Source organism: Hemisphaericaspora subhashii (assembly GCF_019202705.1).
Source record: "Hemisphaericaspora subhashii strain CBS 10753 chromosome Unknown scaffold27, whole genome shotgun sequence".
NCBI lineage: Eukaryota > Fungi > Ascomycota > Pichiomycetes > Serinales > Debaryomycetaceae > Hemisphaericaspora > Hemisphaericaspora subhashii.
The window spans coordinates 80,398-101,129 of record NW_026057342.1 but is presented as its reverse complement, the minus strand read 5'-3'; the positions used below and the strand labels follow the sequence as shown (position 1 = coordinate 101,129).

Here is a 20,732-nt window from a genome sequence, read left to right as displayed (position 1 = left end):
ACAAACAAAGTGATTTGTACTTATTATTATGATGCCATCCAATCTACTAAAGAAGCATTTGAATAATGATCCTTATAAACCAAACTTCGTATTCTCATCAGATATACCGGCACAAATCCACCAGATTGTTAAAACACGATATTTACCCCATCATGATAATGAACATTCAATAATCTTTCTCGGATCCGATATTGAATTCAATATAAATACAGCTTTAAATTCATTATTATTAAGAAATTCAAATATAAAACCATCTGATTTACTTAAAGAGAATCTAATATCAATAGCTAAATATAATTCATGTCTGCATACTTCAGATTTCATATCACGAATAATGAAACCACCAAATGTTGTTGATAATTTTGGAATTGATAATCAAATATTATGTTCAGAAGAAGTATTTATTGTGAATATAACTTTAAAATTATTGGATTTTGCCTTTGATAAAGAATTACAAGATGTTACTGTTGATTTTTTAAAAGATGAAAATTTAGGACTTTTAATATTATGTGATGATAATTTGTTGAACGAAATAATATCATATATCAGAGCTTGTGTATTGTTTTCAATACATTCAAATGAATTGGCAACTCCTATACTTCAGGCCCAAGTTCCACCAAAGGAAGATATGATTTATAATAGCTTTATTGAAATTAATGACTCGACATTAAATAATAGTGAAAATGAAGAAGTTTATGATAAGTCAGGCACGGGGGAATCTTTAGGATCAATCACGACAACAAATTGTCTAGATTTATTAACTCAAGAATCACTTAATAATAAAACCTTATCACTTGTAAATGGGGATATATCATCAGGACAAGTGTCTATTGATAGCAGTATTGATTATCTGGCAAAAACATCTTCAAATGATGAATTATCAAAACAAAAGAGTCCTGATTTTCTATTAGACATTGAAAATCTTCGACATAATGAAGAAGATGATATCCAAGATGAAATTAAGGATGAAGAACCGCCAACTACCGTTCAAGATGATATGAGTTTCTTGCGTCCTCTTAGATTGAATAGTAGGCGTGAACAATTGAATGAAGATACAGCAAAGACAGAAGAAGTAACAGAAGCGCCAAGGGTATTAGATCTTGACCCAAATACTAGTTCATCTAGTTTCCATTTAGACGATTTAGTGGAAGTTGAATGTGAAAATGAAAATGAATTTGAATCGCCAAAAACTAGTGACAATCCAGACTATTCTTCTCCAGATAATATATTACAACCTCCAGTACAATTAAAACCTACCGTTCTTACAAGCAGGACTAATAAAGAACAAGAAGAAGAGGATGATGGAATTATAACTATATCTCGACAACTGTCATTTGTATCGCCAAGAAAAATGAAGTCCGTATCAAGGATGTCTTCAACTTCGTCAATTTTCATGTTGAATACAGATGAAGGGTTGGAATATGCATTTAAATCAAATGATGTTCCTTCGTATATTAAACGTGATAAGAAATTTAAATTCATTAGAGTTGGAAAAGTCCAGAAATATGTTCATTTGTTTGAAGAAAAGATGGAGGAACCAGTTCCTCCAGCTCCTCCTGGACGTCTAGCTAATAGTAGGAGACCAAGTAGGGTGGGTAGTCGTCTAAACAGTAGGTCAGGAAGTCCTTTCAGGACTGCTTAGGCTAGGAGCGTAGTTTTTCTTTGAGCATCTCTCATGAATTATTTGTCAAGTGAATATGTGTATATGAATTAATGAACAATTTTTTTGAAATAATAATAAATTCTATATCGATGTCTTCTTAGATTCAAATTGTGCAATTCTATCTGTCAATACATTAAATTGATTAAATATATGATCTATTTCTCCTTGTTGCCATTTTGAATCATTTGTAGATGTGACTTTCAAAGTCCCCAAACACCACGTTTCCTTTAAACTTCTTGAAATTGATAATAAATCTTCACATAGTCTTATTATATGAATAGCATCTGATTCTATCGTTAGTGATTCAACTGATAGGAGTTCTTTTGGTTTATCTTCATTGATTGATACTTCGAATATATCTTGGAATTTTTGAAGTAATTGTTCAACTATTGAATCGATTTTTTCTAAAGGGAAACCGTTAGTATTTCCTATTGGTGTAAGTATTTCTAATCATATTGAAGATACATACGCAATAAAGCTATTGATTTTGGCTGCATTGATGAATATCGAGAGGATAGGAGTTGTTTACTGTAGCAAAACAATACACAGTGAAGAATATACAGGCAACAAAGAAATATTCTTAACATGGCATTTTTTGAGCACGTGTACACGACTTAAGAAACACGAATTGGGAGTTGCAAAAGTAAATAATGGGGATAGGAATAGATAAAGATTATGACACGCTTTTTAGTTCTTATTATTTTCGTTAGTGTATTGGAGTCAAAGAAGAACACTAGTTAGTGTCGAACAGCTTCAATTAGAATGAGTTTGGTATTAAATAAATCCTGTAGCAATTACAATTCGTTGGTCGATTATTTTGACCAAATGGAATCCGTGCCTGAGCCTAGGTTCCTAATCATTTTGTGCCTTTAAATTTATGTCATAAGAAGTTCTCGTTTATAAGAATTGGAGTGTTGTGGGGGGCTCTCAAGTTATTTGGTATATTTTCTTGGATATTGGCTGAGAATTTCAATATGCATCTTTCTACAGTTTGGTTTTCAGAAGAGGTAAAGAGAGAGTGTGTGAAATACAAAAGGTTTATTAAATATGATAATTCATATTATGTAAGAATAGATAACAGTAGTAGTTAAAATGGATAGGTCATTCTTTGTTGATTAAATTTCACTTCATTGAGAATCCCTAATCAAGAAATTTTGATTATCTGAAACAGATAACAAAAAGAATCTAAGTGCTATCTGCTGCTGTAGATCATGCATATTTTTTATTACAAAAGATGGAAGATTATATCTTCTGATCGTCACTTATGACTCTATATGCCAATCAAATTAGGGTTGACAAGTATCATACTAGTTTTGGTGAATCATAGTTACTCCCAAAAGGTTGAATTATATAATTAAAAGATTAAGAAGATTGTCTGAGTCCTAAAAGAGAATTAATTACCGAGAAAAAATTGCAACATTAAAATAAAATATTTACATGTAAAATAAAACAATAAGAAAAAAATATCTCTCTCTCTTTGTTTTTTGAATTTGAATTTGCAACGGTTTTTTTCTTGCTTGTAAATTATGCCGTTTAAACTTTTTTTTATTTTTATTTTTTTGACTCATCTTTTTTAACATTCCTTTTTTCTTTCGCATACTTTATTTAAATATCTCATTGAAATATTCATAACCAATTTATTACACACTTCTTTTTACTTCCACCACTACATCCATTTATATTCCATTTTAAGACTATTCGCTTATTCCTTAGAATACATCTGACTCATACTCATCAATTATCAAACTAACTAAAGAATTTCTATTCCAATTCAGTTATAATCAAACAAAATGATTCATTCGCAACCAATATCTCCAAATACAATAAAAAAAATTGATCTGCCTGATTCAACAATGGAAATTACTTCCACTGTTAACAGTATTCTTGCAAGTACTATTACAACCGACTCAGAAGAATCAGAAACACTTCAAGAATCAATTTCTTCTTTAACTTCAGGTATTAAAACAGGTCCTAAATGGGATTATTCAGCATCATTATCAAATAATAGTCGCCAATTATCTAGATCTAGTAGTTATAATAATAGTAATATAACTTCAGGATTATGTTTAAATGTCAAAGGTCATATATCTATTCCTCAACCAGAAGTTATTCAAAATGTCTTATACCCAGTATCTGACTTAGTCCAACAAAAGATCTTACATGAAAGATCTCAAATTGCGGATCTTCTTAATAATGACAATAGTAATAAAAATCCCCTTTTGGTAATTGCTGGTCCAAAATATATAAAAGATAAGAATCAAATAAAAGCATGTGCTCAATATCTCGGGATGAAAACTGGGAAAACTTTCCAATCAATTCCTAATGAATTTCTTCCAGAAGATATAAAATCAATCTATCAAGATCAATCTACATTACCTAATTTATTATTATCCCTCAGATCAAACTTAACCAAATACAATCATGAATATGGATCAACCACCAGTAACCCCTCTTCAATCATGACATATGAAATAGCTCAAGGTATTCCTCAATGTCGTTCATTACTTTGTGAATTAGCCGAACAAGTCCCTTTAGTCGCTGAAATCTCCGATACATTAACCCCACAATATCTTTCTGATTTATTCACAATGGGATTAGTAGGTCCTACCTTAATGGAATGTCAATTACATCGTGAATTAGCTTCTGGATTATCTTGTTCTGTGGGTTTTAATCCTGGGTTTGATGAGGATATGTTTGATCATAAATTAACTAGTGCGTTGGATTCAATTTATGCCACTTCTCAACCTCATCAATTTTTGTCGATAACTAAATCAGGTACTGTTGCTGTTGTGGGTACAACTGGGAATCAAGATACTTTTGTCATTTTACCTATAAATGAAAAGATCACCTTGGATGAGATTGTTAAATTTATTGCGCAAATTAATGGTTATAAGAATTTAAAAAACAAAATTGTCAAGATTGTTTTGGATATTGAACGAGTTTCAAATTCAGATTATGAATATAAATTAAGCTTATTGAAACAATTATTCAAGAATCAAGATATTAGTCAACAAATTGTCGGGGTAATGATTGATACTGGTGATCATTATGTTCCAAATGATTTAGAAGTTGATTTAACTCCTGGAGATGAACAGGATGAAGATGAAGAATGGGTAAATCTCCTTGATGAGGATTCATACACTACGGAAAATGAAAGAAAATTAGTTGAATTAACCAAAAAATTATTACATAAGAAATCATTAAGATCAATTAGATCAAAAAATTCAACTACTGATTCCTTAACAAGTTTCCAACCTAATTCAAGTTATGATTATTTCATAAATGCAAACAAAATATTAATTGAATTAAATAACCTAAGAAATTAATGCCCATACAAACCCAAACAATACCTTCAACACAAATGTCGTTCCTTTATATATATTCACAATCACCCAAATCGATCTCAATAATATTATAATTAGATTCTCAATACAAAAATACAAAATCTTGTAATTTCTCCCTTCATTAAGATTCATTTTTAAATCTGCCGGACGGATATTTTTCGAATGCACGGATGAATCAAGAATATCTAATCTTTCTGTAACTTTTCTTAATTCTAATGATAATAACGCATTGATCTCACTAATGGCCCGATCACTCGAACTTAACAACGTATCGATCTTGACGGAATAATTGTCATTAACCATATGGATCACCGATTTTATCTCATCCAAAAAACCCCGATATAATTCTTCATATACCGGTAATTGATCCTCATTGATATTTGACATTTGATCAAAAATTTCATAGATTCGTTTATGGGTAATATCATCGACTTTATGTTGGACTAATTCGAGATAGATTGGATATATATACATCAAGAAATTCCGATGAAGGATAATTGAATGATTGACGTCTTGGAGATTGGTATAAATTTCTGAGAAATCTTGTTCATTTTGATCAATCATGAGTCGACAATGCTCGGGGGAGATTTCATCTTCTTCACCACTAACAACCTCTCCATTCTCTTCCTCTCCTTCTCCCGTGTTGTCCTCGCCTTCTTCAGGTGATGACGCTTGTTCTATCTCACTCGCCCGTTTTTGGGTCGAAACGAACTCAACATCCTGGATGGAATGATCGACCTGTTGTGATGGCGAAGCCACTGGGTCAACCATAATAGTAGGCACAATATGCACAGAAGCCATATCATTAATATCTTGTTGTTGTCCATTATCACTATCTTCATTATCCATGCTTTCAGTGTCATGAGAAAGATTCACTCGTTTAAACATTTGTGTACTCAACTGATCAACTCCATCTGAATTTACTTGTTGATCAGTAGTCGATTGTTCGTCATTAAACACATTCGAAGATGTGGATGAATTGGGATTGTTTTCACTATTGCCACTGCTACTACTATTCCCCCCACCCCCTGTACTACTAGTCCCCTGATATAATTTCTTCATTTTGTGACGTAATTTCTTCTTCTTGGATGGAGATTTCGATCTCGAGATCTTGATTAGATGAATATCTGAATCAGAAGTCGTCGTCCCTGCAGATCGACTTCGGGTATGTAGTGGACGCTTTATCAGGCTTCCTTGATCTTCATCCGATGATAATGATGAAACTCCGGAATTATTATTATTATTACTATCGAATAATTTATCATGCAATCTTTTAGTTAATTTCTTCGACTTATTTCCTCCCCCTGGAGGAGGAAACCACAATTCCCCCCTCGAATTCCTTAATTCATGCCAATGATGAGCTCTCCATCTTGGATCACCAACAAACTCATCCAATTCCACCGCCCAAATCATCCTCCATGGTCGCTTGGTGCTGTTTTTCGATTGAAGTCTTGGATCGCGATTCCGACGACTGAATACATTACATGCTAATGGAATTGATGCAGGTAATGGATTGGGGAATTCTCCATGCTTAGCCCTAATTTTCCGATTTCGAATAATTTGTAATGGATTATATACACCTTCTACTCCTGGATGTTCATTTCGGTTTTGTTCTCCACTGTGGGCGAGTCGCCATTCGTAGATTCGTTCGATATACATATATTTCATCCCTAGCATTGCCTTTACTTTTTCTGCACGGAATTGGGTGCTTCGGGATATGGAGATTCCTTTATGAGTATTGCCATTGCCAAGTTTTGGGGATGTAGGTGAGTCTGGGGAGGCAGTGTTGGCTAATGGGTCGATTATATTACAGTCAGCCCGGAGGATGTTTCGGGTATCTAGGAATAATGAAGCTAATTCTCCTGCTTTTCTTAAATCATGTTTCGAGACCCCGTTTTCAACTGGGCTGTCCTCCATTGGTGGTGCTAGTAGCTGTTGGCGTTGTTGTTGCTGATGTTGTTTGGTTACATCGTCTACTGTTATATCTAATTCAAATGCAGAATGTTTCGTTCTGGGTTTGATGTCTTGATATTGTGAAGTATTGGTATCATCTTTAGTTCTTTTTGGTGGTATTTTTGTTGATATGGGAGTGTTGGGGTCTAGAAGGTTTGATGATGATGAAGGGGGCGCTGCGGATTTAGATAGTCTAAGCAGTGATAGTCGTGATATTGTGTTTGATTTTACTCTCTTCTCAGTTGGTGAGCTGAGTTGTGACATGTTGGTTGGATATCCTTACAAACCTTACTAATTTTGTTGAAGGTTAATGTGGCAGTGAGTAATTAAATACAAGTGATGTAATTTGATTCAACTTTTTTTTCGCCTGTGCTTAAAAAGGTACCACCACCACCAACGCCATTTAAATTCAATATCCATCAATCATTATAGGTTTTGAACAACTAATCATCGAAAGCCAAGCAACTAAGAAGATGTCAGTTCAGTTCGTAAATTCATCAAACGATTTCCAAAACTACTTATCTGCCAATAAGTATCTTATGGCCAATTTTACCGCATCATGGTGTGGTCCTTGTCAAGCTATCAAACCAGTAATTGATCAATTATATTCCAGTGGTAAATATGATAAGATTGAAATATGTCGAGTTGATTTAGATACTCAAAAAGATTTAGCTACCAAATATCAAGTGACAGCTGTTCCTACATTTATCTTTTTTGAACAAGGGAAAGAAATTTCTCGTATACGTGGAGCTGATGTTCATGGGGTTACGAATGCTTTGGATAGTTTGAATGTTAAAGCTAGTGTTGATTCTAGTGTTAAGGCTAGAAGTGGGAATGCTTCTGGTTCGGTTGTTTTAAGTGGGGTTGAAAAAGAAGTTAAAGATTTTATTCCAAAGGGGTTTGAAATTTTGAATTCTTCGATTGATTTTCAAAGATTTGAAGCATTAAATGTGATTCCATTATATCAAGATAAAGAGGTACAAGATTTGTTTAAATTGGATGATGCAAATGAAGATAGAAGTACAGTTTGGTCAGATGCTGATTCACAATTGTTATTTTTCATTCCATTTTTAAACATTTGTAAGATTTATTCAGTATTAATTAAGATAAGAAAACAAGAGAAATTAATTAATGAAGATTTAGTAGTTGATGAAGAGGATTTAAGTTCTGAAAGCCAATTACCTAATATTATTAAAGTATGGCCAAATTCTCAAACTATTTTATCATTCGATGATGCTGCAGATTCAAATTCTCCTCATGAACAAAAAATTGATGTAGATGATGATGATGAAGATCTTGTTAATGGTAAATGGATTGAAGCTAAATTTAAATTTGTTAGATTTCAAAATGTTCAAAATTTAAATATCTTTTTTGAAGGTGATGATGATGATTATCATACTATTATTGATAAGATTGTTATAGTTGGTCTTAGTGGTGAATCTAAGAATCAAGGTAAAATTCAAAGCTTAGAACCAGAAGAATAATTTATAGTTTGATCATTTTATATATAGTAGATAGTGTTTTAGAAAAAGGTAAATTTGATTGTAAAAAGTGATTAGATCTGTTAGTTGCAAAGTTGATGGGGATTTCAACAGATGCTTCAGAGAGAATAGGCAGTCGTCATTGTATATGTAGTTACTCTTCTTCCTATTCTAACAGTTTCTAATCAGTGACATCCATAAAGAAAACAAGACCTATTGATAGTGACTGTTTGTAGGGCAAGAGTTATCGATGTCTGGCGCCTCCACTTCCTGTTCAAGTCTACAGTAGAGTCAGAGAAAAATAGAATATGTAATTCTATTTAGCCGAGGATAAGGGGACACAAAAAAATGTCAAACATGAAACAACAAAGGTGGCAAATTTATTTTTGTAAAGCAGTCAGCTTCTTTACGTGTCGGGATGCGCCTATACTCCGAGAATTACAGATCATAGTACTTGAATAATAGATATTATAAGTAGGATATTCACTATTCCAGAAAGTAGTCTCGGAGTTGATTAAAATCATACTATAGAGATTAAATTTTGTACTACAATCCATAAATACTCGTAAGGTCCTTAGTGACACCTCGTCAACTCAATTCCCGTTGGTTCCATACGGTACATATAGCAATATGCTGGTTGGTTGAAGTGCCGGGAAGCCAATATATGGATAATCCGGTTTTTCCTGCATAAACAAATCTTCGGAGTAAAAAATAATAATTTTAATACTCTGCTCCTTTTTTTTTTCATTCTCTCCCATTCTCTCTTTACAATCCATCTGAAATTTTTTTTTTTTTCAATTGCCCATACTTTACACTTTCTTTTCCCTATCATTGGAGAATAGCAAATATATATAAGTTCAAAGTACATTTTTTTTATTAAGGCATATCCCATTGAAACTTACAATTGATATTTTACATTTTATAGACTTATTATCATCAACCAACTACTATTTGATATATATTTCAAAACTATTTATTTGAATTTACTTGCTTTTTTGCCATCTTCTTGTTCATCCTAAAGAAAATATGATTTCCCCGGTATTATTACAAAGATCTATTGGTCGATTTTCCAATGAAATAATAGTACAACATACAACAATAAGAAGTCTAATGATTAAAGCTTCAGTAACTTCTACTGTAAGATATCCTTTAACACCTAATTTACATAATAATCTTAATTCAAATACTGTAAATTATCCATTAATTAAATCATTTATTAGACATCAATCTAATAAACCAACACTAACTCCTCCTACCACCACTCCCACCACAACAACAAAAGGTGAAAAACATCCCCCATTAAAAGGTACTGAAGTCATTGTTAAAGATGAAGAACCTAAACTAAGTATTTGGGAAAAAGTAAAACATGAAGTCAATCATTATTGGGCTGGTACAAAATTATTAGGATATGAAATTAAAGTATCAACAAAATTATTATTAAAATTAATGGCCGGCTATGAATTATCACGTCGTGAATCAAATCAATTACAAAGAACAATTGTTGATGTTATGAGATTAGTACCATTTTCAATGTTTATTTTAATTCCATTTGCTGAATTATTATTACCAATTGCTTTAAAATTATTCCCTAATTTATTACCATCAACTTATGAAACCAGTAGTGATAGACNCATTAAAATTATTCCCTAATTTATTACCATCAACTTATGAAACCAGTAGTGATAGACAAAAGAAGAAATTAAAATTGAAAAAAGCCAGAAAATCAGCTTCTGAATATATTAAACAAACAATGGCTCAACTGGGTTTAAAATTACTGAAAAAAATTACTGAACAAGAAAAAGAAGCATTTGTTTCATTCTTTAATGCAATTTATATGGGTAAAAAACCTTCCCGAGATGAATTAATTCAAGTTGCAAGATTATTTAAAAATGATCATGTCTTGGATAATTTATCTCGTCCTCAATTGGCAGCAATGGCAAATTATATGAGTTTAAGACCATTTGGTACTGATACTATTTTAAGATATCAAATTAGGCATCGTTTATTAACGATTATTAAAGATGATAAAGCCATTGATTATGAAGGGGTTGATAGTTTAACTATTCCTGAATTACAATTAGCTTGTAATCAAAGAGGAATTAAAACTAGTGATGTTTCACCTGGTAGATTAAGAGAAGATTTAGAAACTTGGTTAGATTTAAGATTAAGACAAAAAATTCCATCTACTCTATTGATTTTATCAAGTGCTTATACTTATGGTGAAAAAGGTAATAGTATTGAAAGTTATTATGATGCCTTGTTGGCAGTATTAAGTTCTATTCCTGATGAAGTTTATAATGTTGCTAAATTGGATTTATCTGATGATTCTAAATTGAAATTAAATATTTTGAAAGAACAAGAGGAATTAATTGAAGAGGAAAATCAAAGAGAAAAAGATACAGTTACAAAATTGAAAGATGATATTAAATTGGATGAATATGAAGAAACTGCCACTGATGGTATGAAACTTGAAGCTCCTGAAGTTAGCCATACAACACCTAAATTGGAAGAAGTACCTGTGACATCATCAGAATCATCCTCAGAATCAAAAGAAGAAGTAAAGTCAAAGTAAAGAGACTGGACTGAACTTTAGATGATATTTATATTTAAATTATTGGCATTTTCCTTTTTTGTAGTTTGATGTTTTTAGTTCAATTTGCATTTTTATTTATTTATTCATGTTTTTAGTTCAAACTATATATTTTATATTATAACATTTATTACAACATTTATTATTATATTACAATTACACAATCTATTTAATTCTTACCAGTAGATCCAAATCCACCAGCACCTCTTTCAGTAGTATCCAACTCATCAGCATCAATCTCAACAATATCAGCATTCACAATAACTTCTAAAACCAATTGTGCAATTCTATCCCCAGCCTTAACTTCAAAATCTTTATCACTATGATTAAACAAAACAACCTTAACTTCTCCTCTATAATCAGCATCAATAACACCAGCACCAGTCGAAATCCCATTCTTGACAGCTAAGCCCGATCTAGGGGCTACACGGCCATATGTCCCTTCTGGAACGATAATTGAAATATCAGTAGCGATAAGACCTTGTCCTTTGGCGGGGATGAGACCTGGTTGGGATGCGTAGAGGTCATAGCCGGCAGCTAATGCAGATCCCTTAGTTGGGAGTTTGGCGGCGGGGGAACGTAAGAAGACTTTTAAGGCTGTGGAAGCGAGTTTTTGTTTTTTGATGATTTGTTCCATTTCAGTTGTCATTGTATATATGTGTGTGTGTGTGTGTTAGAAGGGTATATGTATGGATGATGAAGTAAAAAGAATAGATATGGCAATGGTGAAATGAAAAAAACACGAAAAAAAAATTGTGATGAAATGGATCTCTCATGGGACGCGTCTTTTTCCAGTGAGAATTGTGTTGCAAAAAAATTGATTATGTGATTTTTTTAAAGCACAATAGCCTGTACAATTATTAATGTTTCACTGATCAAATGGACATATAGGTTAGTACTTGCCAGTATAGAGAATTAAGATTAATAAGTCTCTAACAGCGTTTCGGTTGGTTATTTCGTGTATCCTTCAGAATTATACATCATTTAATTGTTACAACACTCTCATTTTCTGTAGTAGAACGTTACTCACATTAATGAGACTAGCTGCAAAAGACTTCACATTTGGTGTCTGATAAATACATTCGATGTCAGGTGTTTATTTAGATATGATATCTGGTCTGACTTATATGGCTATCGTGTAAAGAGACTGACATTATTGCCACACAAGGATAGGTACTTGGGTACCCAAAATAAGCATTTAGAAGATCTAGATACTATGAGAGGGAGAGAGAAGGTCTCAAGGAAAGAGTTTCAGTTGATTCAGGTTGTAATCAAGAAACTTCTATTGTCTCTTGTATCCTTTAGAATGGCAACCAATCTACACAATCGCATCAATTAAATCTAACTCTCATAAGATCATACTAAGTCCAATTAAATTATCCCTATTTATTCCAAATATCTATAAAACCTCTTCATACATCATCCAAATATCCACTTGGTTCAAAGCATTCAAATAACCGCACTTTTAATACACTAGGTATCTCTTCAGATATATCCACACTATCGTCCACGTTACCACCGCTATCCCTTTCATCTTCACGTCTTACCAAAAACACTTCTTCTTGATTAGTATCATGTCCTTGTCGTGCTATTGGTGATTGTTTATAAATACATTGAAATTGTACCAATTCAATAAATAACACAATTAAATCAATAAATATCAATTGTGGTAATCCTAATGTAATCACTTTTGTAGTATATCCATCCATAGGTTCCACCGAAGGTACAGACTCACCTATAAATGAAATCGCCCATACTGACCCATGTTCCAATTCATCCAAAATCCCTAAATTAATAATCTCAAATAACCAAGAGCCCACAAACACAATATGATACAATATATTAATCACTGTTTTTGTATATATGATTCGACAGAATAATCGGGTCTTACTTTCATAGAAATGATGTAATTCATCTTCATTCAATCTTGAGGAAAGTGTATTTCGAAGTAATTCGAATGCATCATTTGATTGTTCAATCATGTTTACCCGTAAGAATAATTGACAGACGACATTCATTGCTAATGGTAAAAAAGCGGATGAATAACAATATTTAATAGCTTGATAGCCTGATAGTATGTAGACTATTGTTGTGAGTTGGGATAGGATGTTATGTTGATATCTCGTTTTTGTAGTTATGAATTTAGATTGAGAGAATCGGTGAATTTCATCATGTTCTAAGATCGTAGTGGCAATGTTGCCATTTGGATGTTGGTGTTGTTGCTGTTGCAGACATGATGGAGATATGTCGTTTTCTGGGAATTGGGTTGGAAATGCCCCTGGCATTGTTGTATGTGCATAGCTCATGTCGGTTACCTCTCTCTATCTAGAATTGCCTCCGGTGATAATCAAATGAAATTCTAAGGAGGCGCAACCAAAAAAAAATTGTTTAAGAAACAAGATTTTTGTTAAACGTATATAAATTATATATAGAAAAGAAAATGAAATACGACACAACAAATAGATAACAGGAAGAACTGGTCGCATGTACTAATTCTATCCTTCAAACAGAAAGTTAGAAGCGACCAGTTCTTCCCCCCTCTCATGAAATGAATTCGCTTAAGCGAATAAAGAACCAATATCAGCTGGCATTTCGTCAATTTGAGTAGAGTAGAATTTTTCAATCTCTCTCATCATACCAACATCTCTTGAGGTAACAAAGTTGATGGCAACACCCTTTCTACCGAAACGACCACCTCTACCAATTCTATGGATATAGTTTTCTTTGTTGGATGGTAAATCGTAGTTGATAACTAAAGAAACTTGTTGAACATCAATACCTCTAGCTAATAAATCAGTAGAGATTAAGATTCTGGAAGAACCAGATCTGAATTCCTTCATGATGGTGTCTCTGTCGGATTGTGGTAAATCAGCATGAATGGCGGAAACGGTGAAATTTTCTTCCTTTAATTTGGTGGTTAAGAATTCAACTTTAGATCTGGTGTTACAGAAAATAACAGCTTGAGTAACGGAAATAGAATCATATAAATCAACTAAACAATCGAATTTGAATTGTTCTTCATCAACATTGACGTAGAATTGTTTAATACCTTCCAAGGTTAATTCATCTTTCTTAACTAAGATTCTGACTGGGTTGTTCATGAATTTGGTAGTAACTTCTAAAACATCTTGTGGCATAGTAGCAGATAATAAAACAACTTGAGTAGTTTCTGGTAATAAACGGAAAATGTTATAAATTTGTTCCTTGAAACCAGAACTTAACATTTCATCGGCTTCATCCAAGATGAACATCTTAACATTTTCAGTCTTGAAGAATCTTCTTTCAATCATATCGAAAACTCTACCTGGAGTACCAACAACAATTTGAACACCAGACTTGAAAGCTTCAATATCATCAGCCATAGAAGTACCACCAATAGAAGCATGGACGGTAACATCCATGTATAAACCAATAGAAGTAATAACATTCTTAATTTGTAAAGCTAATTCTCTAGTTGGAGCTAAAATTAAAGCTTGAGTTGCTTTAAGATTTTCATCAATTCTTTGTAAAGCAGAAATGGTGAAAGTGGCAGTTTTACCAGTACCAGATTGTGCTTGAGCTAAGACATCTCTACCTTCAGTAATTGGTAAAATGGCTCTTTGTTGAATGGCAGATGGACTTTCATAACCGTAACCGAAAATACCTCTAACAATATTTGGTTTTAAGTTTAAGTCATCGAATTTGTAGACAACATTGTCATAATTAGATTCAATTAAGTTAGAATCAATTTCAGTAATACCTTCGGAAGCCATGATTAACTTTGTTTATATATTATATATATATATGTATTTGAGTAAACCTAAAAGAAAGAAAGAAGAATCGAATTGCCAGGGGATCTTCCAAAAAAAAATTTTTTTTTTCCTTCGCTATTTGCTTACACTAAGTTAACACATCCATCATCAAAAAAATGAAAAATTTTGTGAAGAGCGTTAAAAAAAAAAAAGAAAACAATACAAATGAAATTTATTTTTTTGGGTCCTTTGTGTAACCAAATTATTTTTAATCCGGGTAATCTGTGATCACGTGTATTCCATTCTCATACACAAAAATTTCTGAACTATAACTCTAATTGTGTTTGATTTTACACATTAACAATTAGGGAAACGTGTTATTAGATTCTGTAGAGATCAATTGAACACTTTCTAACTTTAATTGAGACAATAAAATCTCGGTACAAAAAAAATAAAATTTAGGGATTATTTTGCCCAAGCAACATCATATTCATTGGAAATTTTGCAGAAAATTTCTAGCAAATTGCATAGAATGTGTAAATGCTTTCGATCTATTATTAGATTAAAAATCACTACTATCTCTTAAATCTTCTAAATCATTTTGCAGATGGTCCTACATTAAAATTTCAAGTACTGTTTCAATTAGCAGCATAAACTTACATTAACTTACTTACGAATGAAATGTTGCAACCATCACTTGTCTTTTTTTTCGCAGCAATTACATGTAACAAAAATATATTATCAAATTAAAAAGTCTAATTTACTATACAATAACTAAATTTTACCATATAAAAAATTATCAAATTAAAAAGTCTAATTTACTATACAATAACTAAATTTTACCATATAAAAAATTATCAAATTAAAAAGTCTAATTTACTATACAATAACTAAATTTTACCATATAAAAAATTATCAAATTAAAAAGTCTAATTTACTATACAATAACTAAATTTTACCATATAAAAAATTATCAAATTAAAAAGTCTAATTTACTATACAATAACTAAATTTTACCATATAAAAAAGATGAATGTATGTGCTAGTACTACGGCGAGAAGGGAAACAACTAAAAAAAAGGGCAAACTCAATCTTTCTCTCTCTCTTTCTTCAAATGCTTCTTCCAAACAGTTCTATAATAACGTCTTGAAAACCCATCTTAAAAAAAAAGTGAAGTGGATGAGTTTGGTGAAAAGGTAACGGAATGTAAAACAAAAAACAAACAAATAGAATATAAAAAATGACGTCGAACGAAATCAAAATACAAAAAGCAACCACAACCACACTAATCAAAGACTCTTTCAGCCCTAACAGAAGGTCTAAATTCCCATGGGAAAAGCTTAGGAATATTCTCAAAATCCTCCTCTTCCTCTTCCTCCTCTTCACCAGGTCGATCTTCATCAAATCCTTCTTGAGCTTCATCATAAACATCCTCGAAATCACTCGTATCTATAGCACCCTCTCTTTCCAATTGTTGATTAACACTATTGAAATTCAAACTTGTAGGTAATCCACTTGAAGAATCACGTGAAGGAGTTGTTGCTTCAGTTTCATCGAATGTGGCTTTATCTAATTGTTGTAAGACATGGGTGGGGAAATAGTCGAATTTGGTGTCAAACACTCTTTCTGGGGCTACGTAATGATGTCCATAGGTTTGTAATGGATCAGCTGGTTCTGGGATATATTCTTCATGGTGGTGATATTCTTCATGATGGTGTTGTGGTTCTTCATGGTGGTGGTGCTCTTCATGGTGGTGATGTTCTTCGTGGTGATGTTGTGGTTCTTCATGGTGGTGATATTCTTCATGATGATGTTGTGGTTCTTCGTGATGGTGATGATGTTCTTCGTGATGGTGATGATGTTCTTCGTGATGGTGATGTTCCTCATGGTGATGATGTTGTGGTTCTTCGTAATGATGGGGTTGTTCTTCATGATGGTGGAAATATTGTGGTTCTTCATAAGCTTGATCCCAAACATTAGTAAACGATCTCATACCTTCTTCAAATTGTCTACCTCTCTCTTCATCATGTTGATAATGATCATGCACTGGTGGAGCTTCTTTAGTTGGATCCCACATAGCATCTACACTTGGTTGAATATGACTTTCAAATTGATGATAGTTAGCTGGATCTAATAACGATCCGGGTTGGGAATGATCTTGTGGTGGAGCGACATAACCTTCAGGTTCTTGTTCTGCAAATGGTACATGATGTTCTTCAACATGTGGCTGTTCTTGTTGTTGTTCTGGTAATTCATGAATTTGTTGACTGAATGGAGGACTAACAATTTCTTGAATTGATTTTTCACCAAATTGTTCAATCCAAACATTCCACCAATCTTTATGAATACCACCAATTGAAGTAGCAGATCTCCAAGGTTTCATTGGACCAATGAAATGAACCAATTTAACTTGAGTCGTGGAATAATTGATATAACTAACAGCAGTAGAATGATAACGATTTAAAGTGTCCACGGTAGTTTTTAAAACATCTTCATCATGTTTATCTTGATCTTGATCACCTTCTTCTAAACGGGCTTTAGTTGGAACTTCAGCAGGAAATTCTGGAGAAGTTTGGAAATGTTTATAAGCAGGTAAATATTCATATTGAGCTGTTGGAGTAACATTATACAAAAATGGAATTTTAACCCAATTAGAATCAGTAATATAATTTGATTCTTCAACTTCAGATTCACCTTTTTTCAATAAAGATTGGACCCAATCTGGTTGAGTATTAAAATATTGATTTAATAAACCTTGATCAGCACCATCAAATGAAACATTTGGATTAATTGCAGATTCTTGAACTAAAGATTCTAAATTTGTATAATCATTCAAATTTGGTTTTAAAACAAATACACCAGAATTAAAAATATCCGGGAAACCAGAATCAGGAGCAGCTAAAATTTTAAATTTTGGGAAATTTAATTTTAATAAATCTAATACATCACCTTGAGAACCAGTTGGTATAATTGGTAAAGTATCAGAATCTAAATATAAAATTTGTTCATATTTAAGTAATGACCATAATTTAACTTTAGTGAAAGTCTTGGCTAATTCTGGTCTTTTTAAATCATAATGTAATTTATCAACAATTGTTGATTCCAATGGATCAACATCAATTAAATCATTATAATATCTGGATAATAAACTTAATTGATGGTTAGTGAAATTTTTCTTGTCAATTAATATTCCTAATTTAATTTCATCTTGTTGTTGATGTTTAGTAATCAATTTCTTAATAATTGAACCTAATACCAATGCACCAGCAAGATAACTTGGATTATATAAAAGTGTAAACACCGCCTTAGTCATGATCCTTGTTTTTGTTTATGGAATTGGAGGGGATGGGGTGGTAAACTGTTGTTAGTTTGGTTGTAAATCTATGAAAAATGTAAAAAAATTCAGCAAAATGGATGAGGGGGGTGGGAGGTTACTGTAAAATGTGTATTTTTATTTATTTATTTATTTTAAATTTTTTTTTTTTTTGGCAGCTAAAAATTTAATTAATAATTAAATTTTAAAAATGCAATTCTATGTGTTGTACAAAAAAGAAGGACAATAAATTGTATACCAATTGATTTCTTCTGAATTGAATGACTTGCTATAAAACAGAAGTTAATTGGAAATGAATGAATGAAATGGTTATCTAAATTGAAAAAAGAAAGAGAAGGAATTCTGGTTGAATTTAAATAATTGAAAGTGGATTTTTGAAAAATTAAATAAACTTTAAAATTATTTTTTTAAACCACACCACACACACACACATACAAGTTTGTTGTTGTTATTGTTGTAACAATTCAGTTTGATATGGAAAAAAGGGGAAAGAAAGAAAGCCAAAAAAAATTCCAGAACGAAATAGAATTGAGATTGAACAGATTATATGTATTTTTATACTACGCAATTGATAGATGGGTTTGTATGTGTCTTTAAGATGGTGATGTTGAGGATGGAGTGTAGAATGTGTGTGTATGTTTTGAAATAAAACAAAACATTACAATTGTAAATCAGAAGAATGAGGTTTCTTTGTTGTTGTAATATTTTAAAACTTAAATAAAAAAGTTCATTGTTTTTTGGTCTCGGAAAAGATTTGGAATTACCAAAAACGGTCTTAATAATAAAATATTTTTTTTATCTGATTTACTGGCTATTTATTTTATTTTTTCATTATTAATTAATCTTTGTACTACCAAATCGTTGATTCTCTCTTGTATTTTAAAATTGGATTTAAATAATTATTACACACACATACACATCCACACACAGTTCCCTAAAAACTTATAAAACAATAGCCTCTCTGATATCAAAAAGGTAAACAAATCAATTTGTAGATGCATGTAGATCTCATTAGAAAATTACCGTCAATTACGAGATCTCTCCAATTTCCACCAATGGAACGGAACAAATCTGTGCCAAAGAAAAAGAAGGAAAGATAATGCATGGTGGGGCAATGGCCAATTGCAAAAAAACCTTCTTTTTCTATACTTCTTACGTAAAAATTAAGATTATTAGCCTATATTCAACGGAAGAAAACGGGCTACCTTAATAGCTTAATAACACCCTTTACACATAACCCACTGACTCAAATACCCAATTGCCCAATCACGCAAAAAAATTTTAATGGGAAGTGCTTCTATATGTTCTACTACTCCGCAATGGAATTTATAAATACTGTACTAATCTTTTCACCATTAAAATATCTCCCTTTATTGTTCAATTGAGTAACTACTTGTAAAATAACAACAAACGATGAAATACTCTATTCAGATTCAATTAGTCTAATTTCATCAACGTTTTCAAAAATATTTAAAAATAAAACGGTTATTTTAAAATCTATAACTTACACCTTCCCACCCACTTACCACCACCACCACAAAAACCAGTACCACGATTGCAACTGCAACCCCCTTAATTTTTTTTTTTTCAATTGTTCGCCGAGATTACAATGTGAAACTAATTTTTTTCTCCGGGTAACTTTGTTCAAATTTAGAAAGAATCATCAAAGCCGCACGTACACCTTTTTGTTGCAAAAAATATGTTGGTTGCAAAAATTAGCAAGATGGTGAACAGTATCAACAAAATATTGTTTCATAAACGGAACCAAGTTCAAAGAACAATGTATATCTGTCATTGGCGTAATGTTCTCAATATTTTGACTAACAATCACTGTATATTGCACGATTTAAATCCAATAGTTTACAGTCTTTCAATCATCATAATAACAAAGTATGGATTTTCCAACCAACCCGAATAGAGGTAGTTTATACGTCAATGGTAAGGAAACTAAAATAAACTGGATAAACAAGCTCCCGAGAGGAACATATCACATAAAGCATACACCACTGGCTGAGGTTTAGGAAGATTACCAATTAATAACTTCTCTGCATAATGTGATGCTGCTCGTACCCTGTCTTGGCATCCAAGAAAAGAAAAAAATACTTTGGCGAAGATAGAGAAAGATAAGAAGGATTATCTTGCAAGCATTCTTCTTTTGTAGAGAAGGACACAGACGAAGCCATGATCCAGAACGGAACTTGGTTACTTATATGGCGCAACCAATTCGAGGGTTTTTCCGTCTTGAAGAGTTCCAAATACAAGGTGACAGTTAAATATCTGATACAATTAAAGAAGAACCTAATGGGAGCCCCAAAAATGCTTAATGATCTTTCAATTGCAAGCAATATGCGGTCAGTAATGGGTAATTGGTTCTCGGGTCAGATACTCAACTTCCTGGCCAATTGAATGGGAATGAATGTTGTGCCCACTCTCTGAAGATATGTTGATGATTCAACAAATCACTGGTAATGTGTAGGAAAGGACCCAATGAGCGTCCCTAGAACTACTAACTAAAAGGTTGAAATTTGATGAGTCCAACAGTTAGCTCATAATTCTGTGTATATACACAAAACATGTGGAACATGTACTGGCCTTTCCGAACATCGAGACGAATTTAGCGATTAGACCCACAGACA

General features: G+C 32.3%; 11 protein-coding genes across 11 annotated transcripts; 5 read left to right on the top strand and 6 right to left on the bottom strand. All coding sequences in view use genetic code 12, as the record gives it.

The window, feature by feature from the left end:
* Nucleotides 1–28: 28 nt before the first annotated feature.
* Nucleotides 29–1,642, top strand: CTA9 (Cta9p; the record flags this gene model as incomplete). Its single annotated transcript, XM_049407996.1, has 1 exon — nucleotides 29–1,642. One exon carries the CDS (start codon nucleotides 29–31, stop codon nucleotides 1,640–1,642), a length of 1,614 nt encoding a protein of 537 aa, XP_049262660.1.
* A 102-nt stretch (nucleotides 1,643–1,744) lies between these two features.
* On the bottom strand, nucleotides 1,745–2,160 carry MED22 (Med22p; the record flags this gene model as incomplete). Its single annotated transcript, XM_049407994.1, has 2 exons — nucleotides 1,745–2,067; nucleotides 2,133–2,160. The coding sequence occupies 2 exons, from the start codon at nucleotides 2,158–2,160 to the stop codon at nucleotides 1,745–1,747; spliced, it is 351 nt and encodes a 116-aa protein (XP_049262659.1).
* Nucleotides 2,161–3,453: 1,293 nt separating this feature from the next.
* Nucleotides 3,454–4,989, top strand: J8A68_004073 (uncharacterized protein; the record flags this gene model as incomplete). Its single annotated transcript, XM_049407993.1, has 1 exon — nucleotides 3,454–4,989. One exon carries the CDS (start codon nucleotides 3,454–3,456, stop codon nucleotides 4,987–4,989), a length of 1,536 nt encoding a protein of 511 aa, XP_049262658.1.
* A 46-nt stretch (nucleotides 4,990–5,035) lies between these two features.
* On the bottom strand, nucleotides 5,036–7,224 carry J8A68_004072 (uncharacterized protein; the record flags this gene model as incomplete). The annotated part of the gene is made up of 2 exons (XM_049407992.1): nucleotides 5,036–5,088; nucleotides 5,157–7,224. The coding sequence occupies 2 exons, from the start codon at nucleotides 7,222–7,224 to the stop codon at nucleotides 5,036–5,038; spliced, it is 2,121 nt and encodes a 706-aa protein (XP_049262657.1).
* A 209-nt stretch (nucleotides 7,225–7,433) lies between these two features.
* Nucleotides 7,434–8,444, top strand: J8A68_004071 (uncharacterized protein; the record flags this gene model as incomplete). The annotated part of the gene is made up of 1 exon (XM_049407991.1): nucleotides 7,434–8,444. The coding sequence occupies one exon, from the start codon at nucleotides 7,434–7,436 to the stop codon at nucleotides 8,442–8,444; it is 1,011 nt and encodes a 336-aa protein (XP_049262656.1).
* Nucleotides 8,445–9,551: 1,107 nt separating this feature from the next.
* On the top strand, nucleotides 9,552–10,091 carry J8A68_004070 (uncharacterized protein; the record flags this gene model as incomplete). Its single annotated transcript, XM_049407990.1, has 1 exon — nucleotides 9,552–10,091. One exon carries the CDS (start codon nucleotides 9,552–9,554, stop codon nucleotides 10,089–10,091), a length of 540 nt encoding a protein of 179 aa, XP_049262655.1.
* Nucleotides 10,092–10,191: 100 nt separating this feature from the next.
* MRS7 (Mrs7p) lies at nucleotides 10,192–11,013 on the top strand (the record flags this gene model as incomplete). The annotated part of the gene is made up of 1 exon (XM_049407989.1): nucleotides 10,192–11,013. One exon carries the CDS (start codon nucleotides 10,192–10,194, stop codon nucleotides 11,011–11,013), a length of 822 nt encoding a protein of 273 aa, XP_049262654.1.
* A 187-nt stretch (nucleotides 11,014–11,200) lies between these two features.
* DUT1 (bifunctional dITP/dUTP diphosphatase) lies at nucleotides 11,201–11,680 on the bottom strand (the record flags this gene model as incomplete). Its single annotated transcript, XM_049407988.1, has 1 exon — nucleotides 11,201–11,680. The coding sequence occupies one exon, from the start codon at nucleotides 11,678–11,680 to the stop codon at nucleotides 11,201–11,203; it is 480 nt and encodes a 159-aa protein (XP_049262653.1).
* Nucleotides 11,681–12,443: 763 nt separating this feature from the next.
* On the bottom strand, nucleotides 12,444–13,316 carry J8A68_004067 (uncharacterized protein; the record flags this gene model as incomplete). The annotated part of the gene is made up of 1 exon (XM_049407987.1): nucleotides 12,444–13,316. The coding sequence occupies one exon, from the start codon at nucleotides 13,314–13,316 to the stop codon at nucleotides 12,444–12,446; it is 873 nt and encodes a 290-aa protein (XP_049262652.1).
* A 273-nt stretch (nucleotides 13,317–13,589) lies between these two features.
* On the bottom strand, nucleotides 13,590–14,783 carry TIF (translation initiation factor eIF4A; the record flags this gene model as incomplete). The annotated part of the gene is made up of 1 exon (XM_049407986.1): nucleotides 13,590–14,783. The coding sequence occupies one exon, from the start codon at nucleotides 14,781–14,783 to the stop codon at nucleotides 13,590–13,592; it is 1,194 nt and encodes a 397-aa protein (XP_049262651.1).
* A 1,264-nt stretch (nucleotides 14,784–16,047) lies between these two features.
* Nucleotides 16,048–18,075, bottom strand: J8A68_004065 (glycogenin glucosyltransferase; the record flags this gene model as incomplete). Its single annotated transcript, XM_049407985.1, has 1 exon — nucleotides 16,048–18,075. One exon carries the CDS (start codon nucleotides 18,073–18,075, stop codon nucleotides 16,048–16,050), a length of 2,028 nt encoding a protein of 675 aa, XP_049262650.1.
* Nucleotides 18,076–20,732: the final 2,657 nt, after the last annotated feature.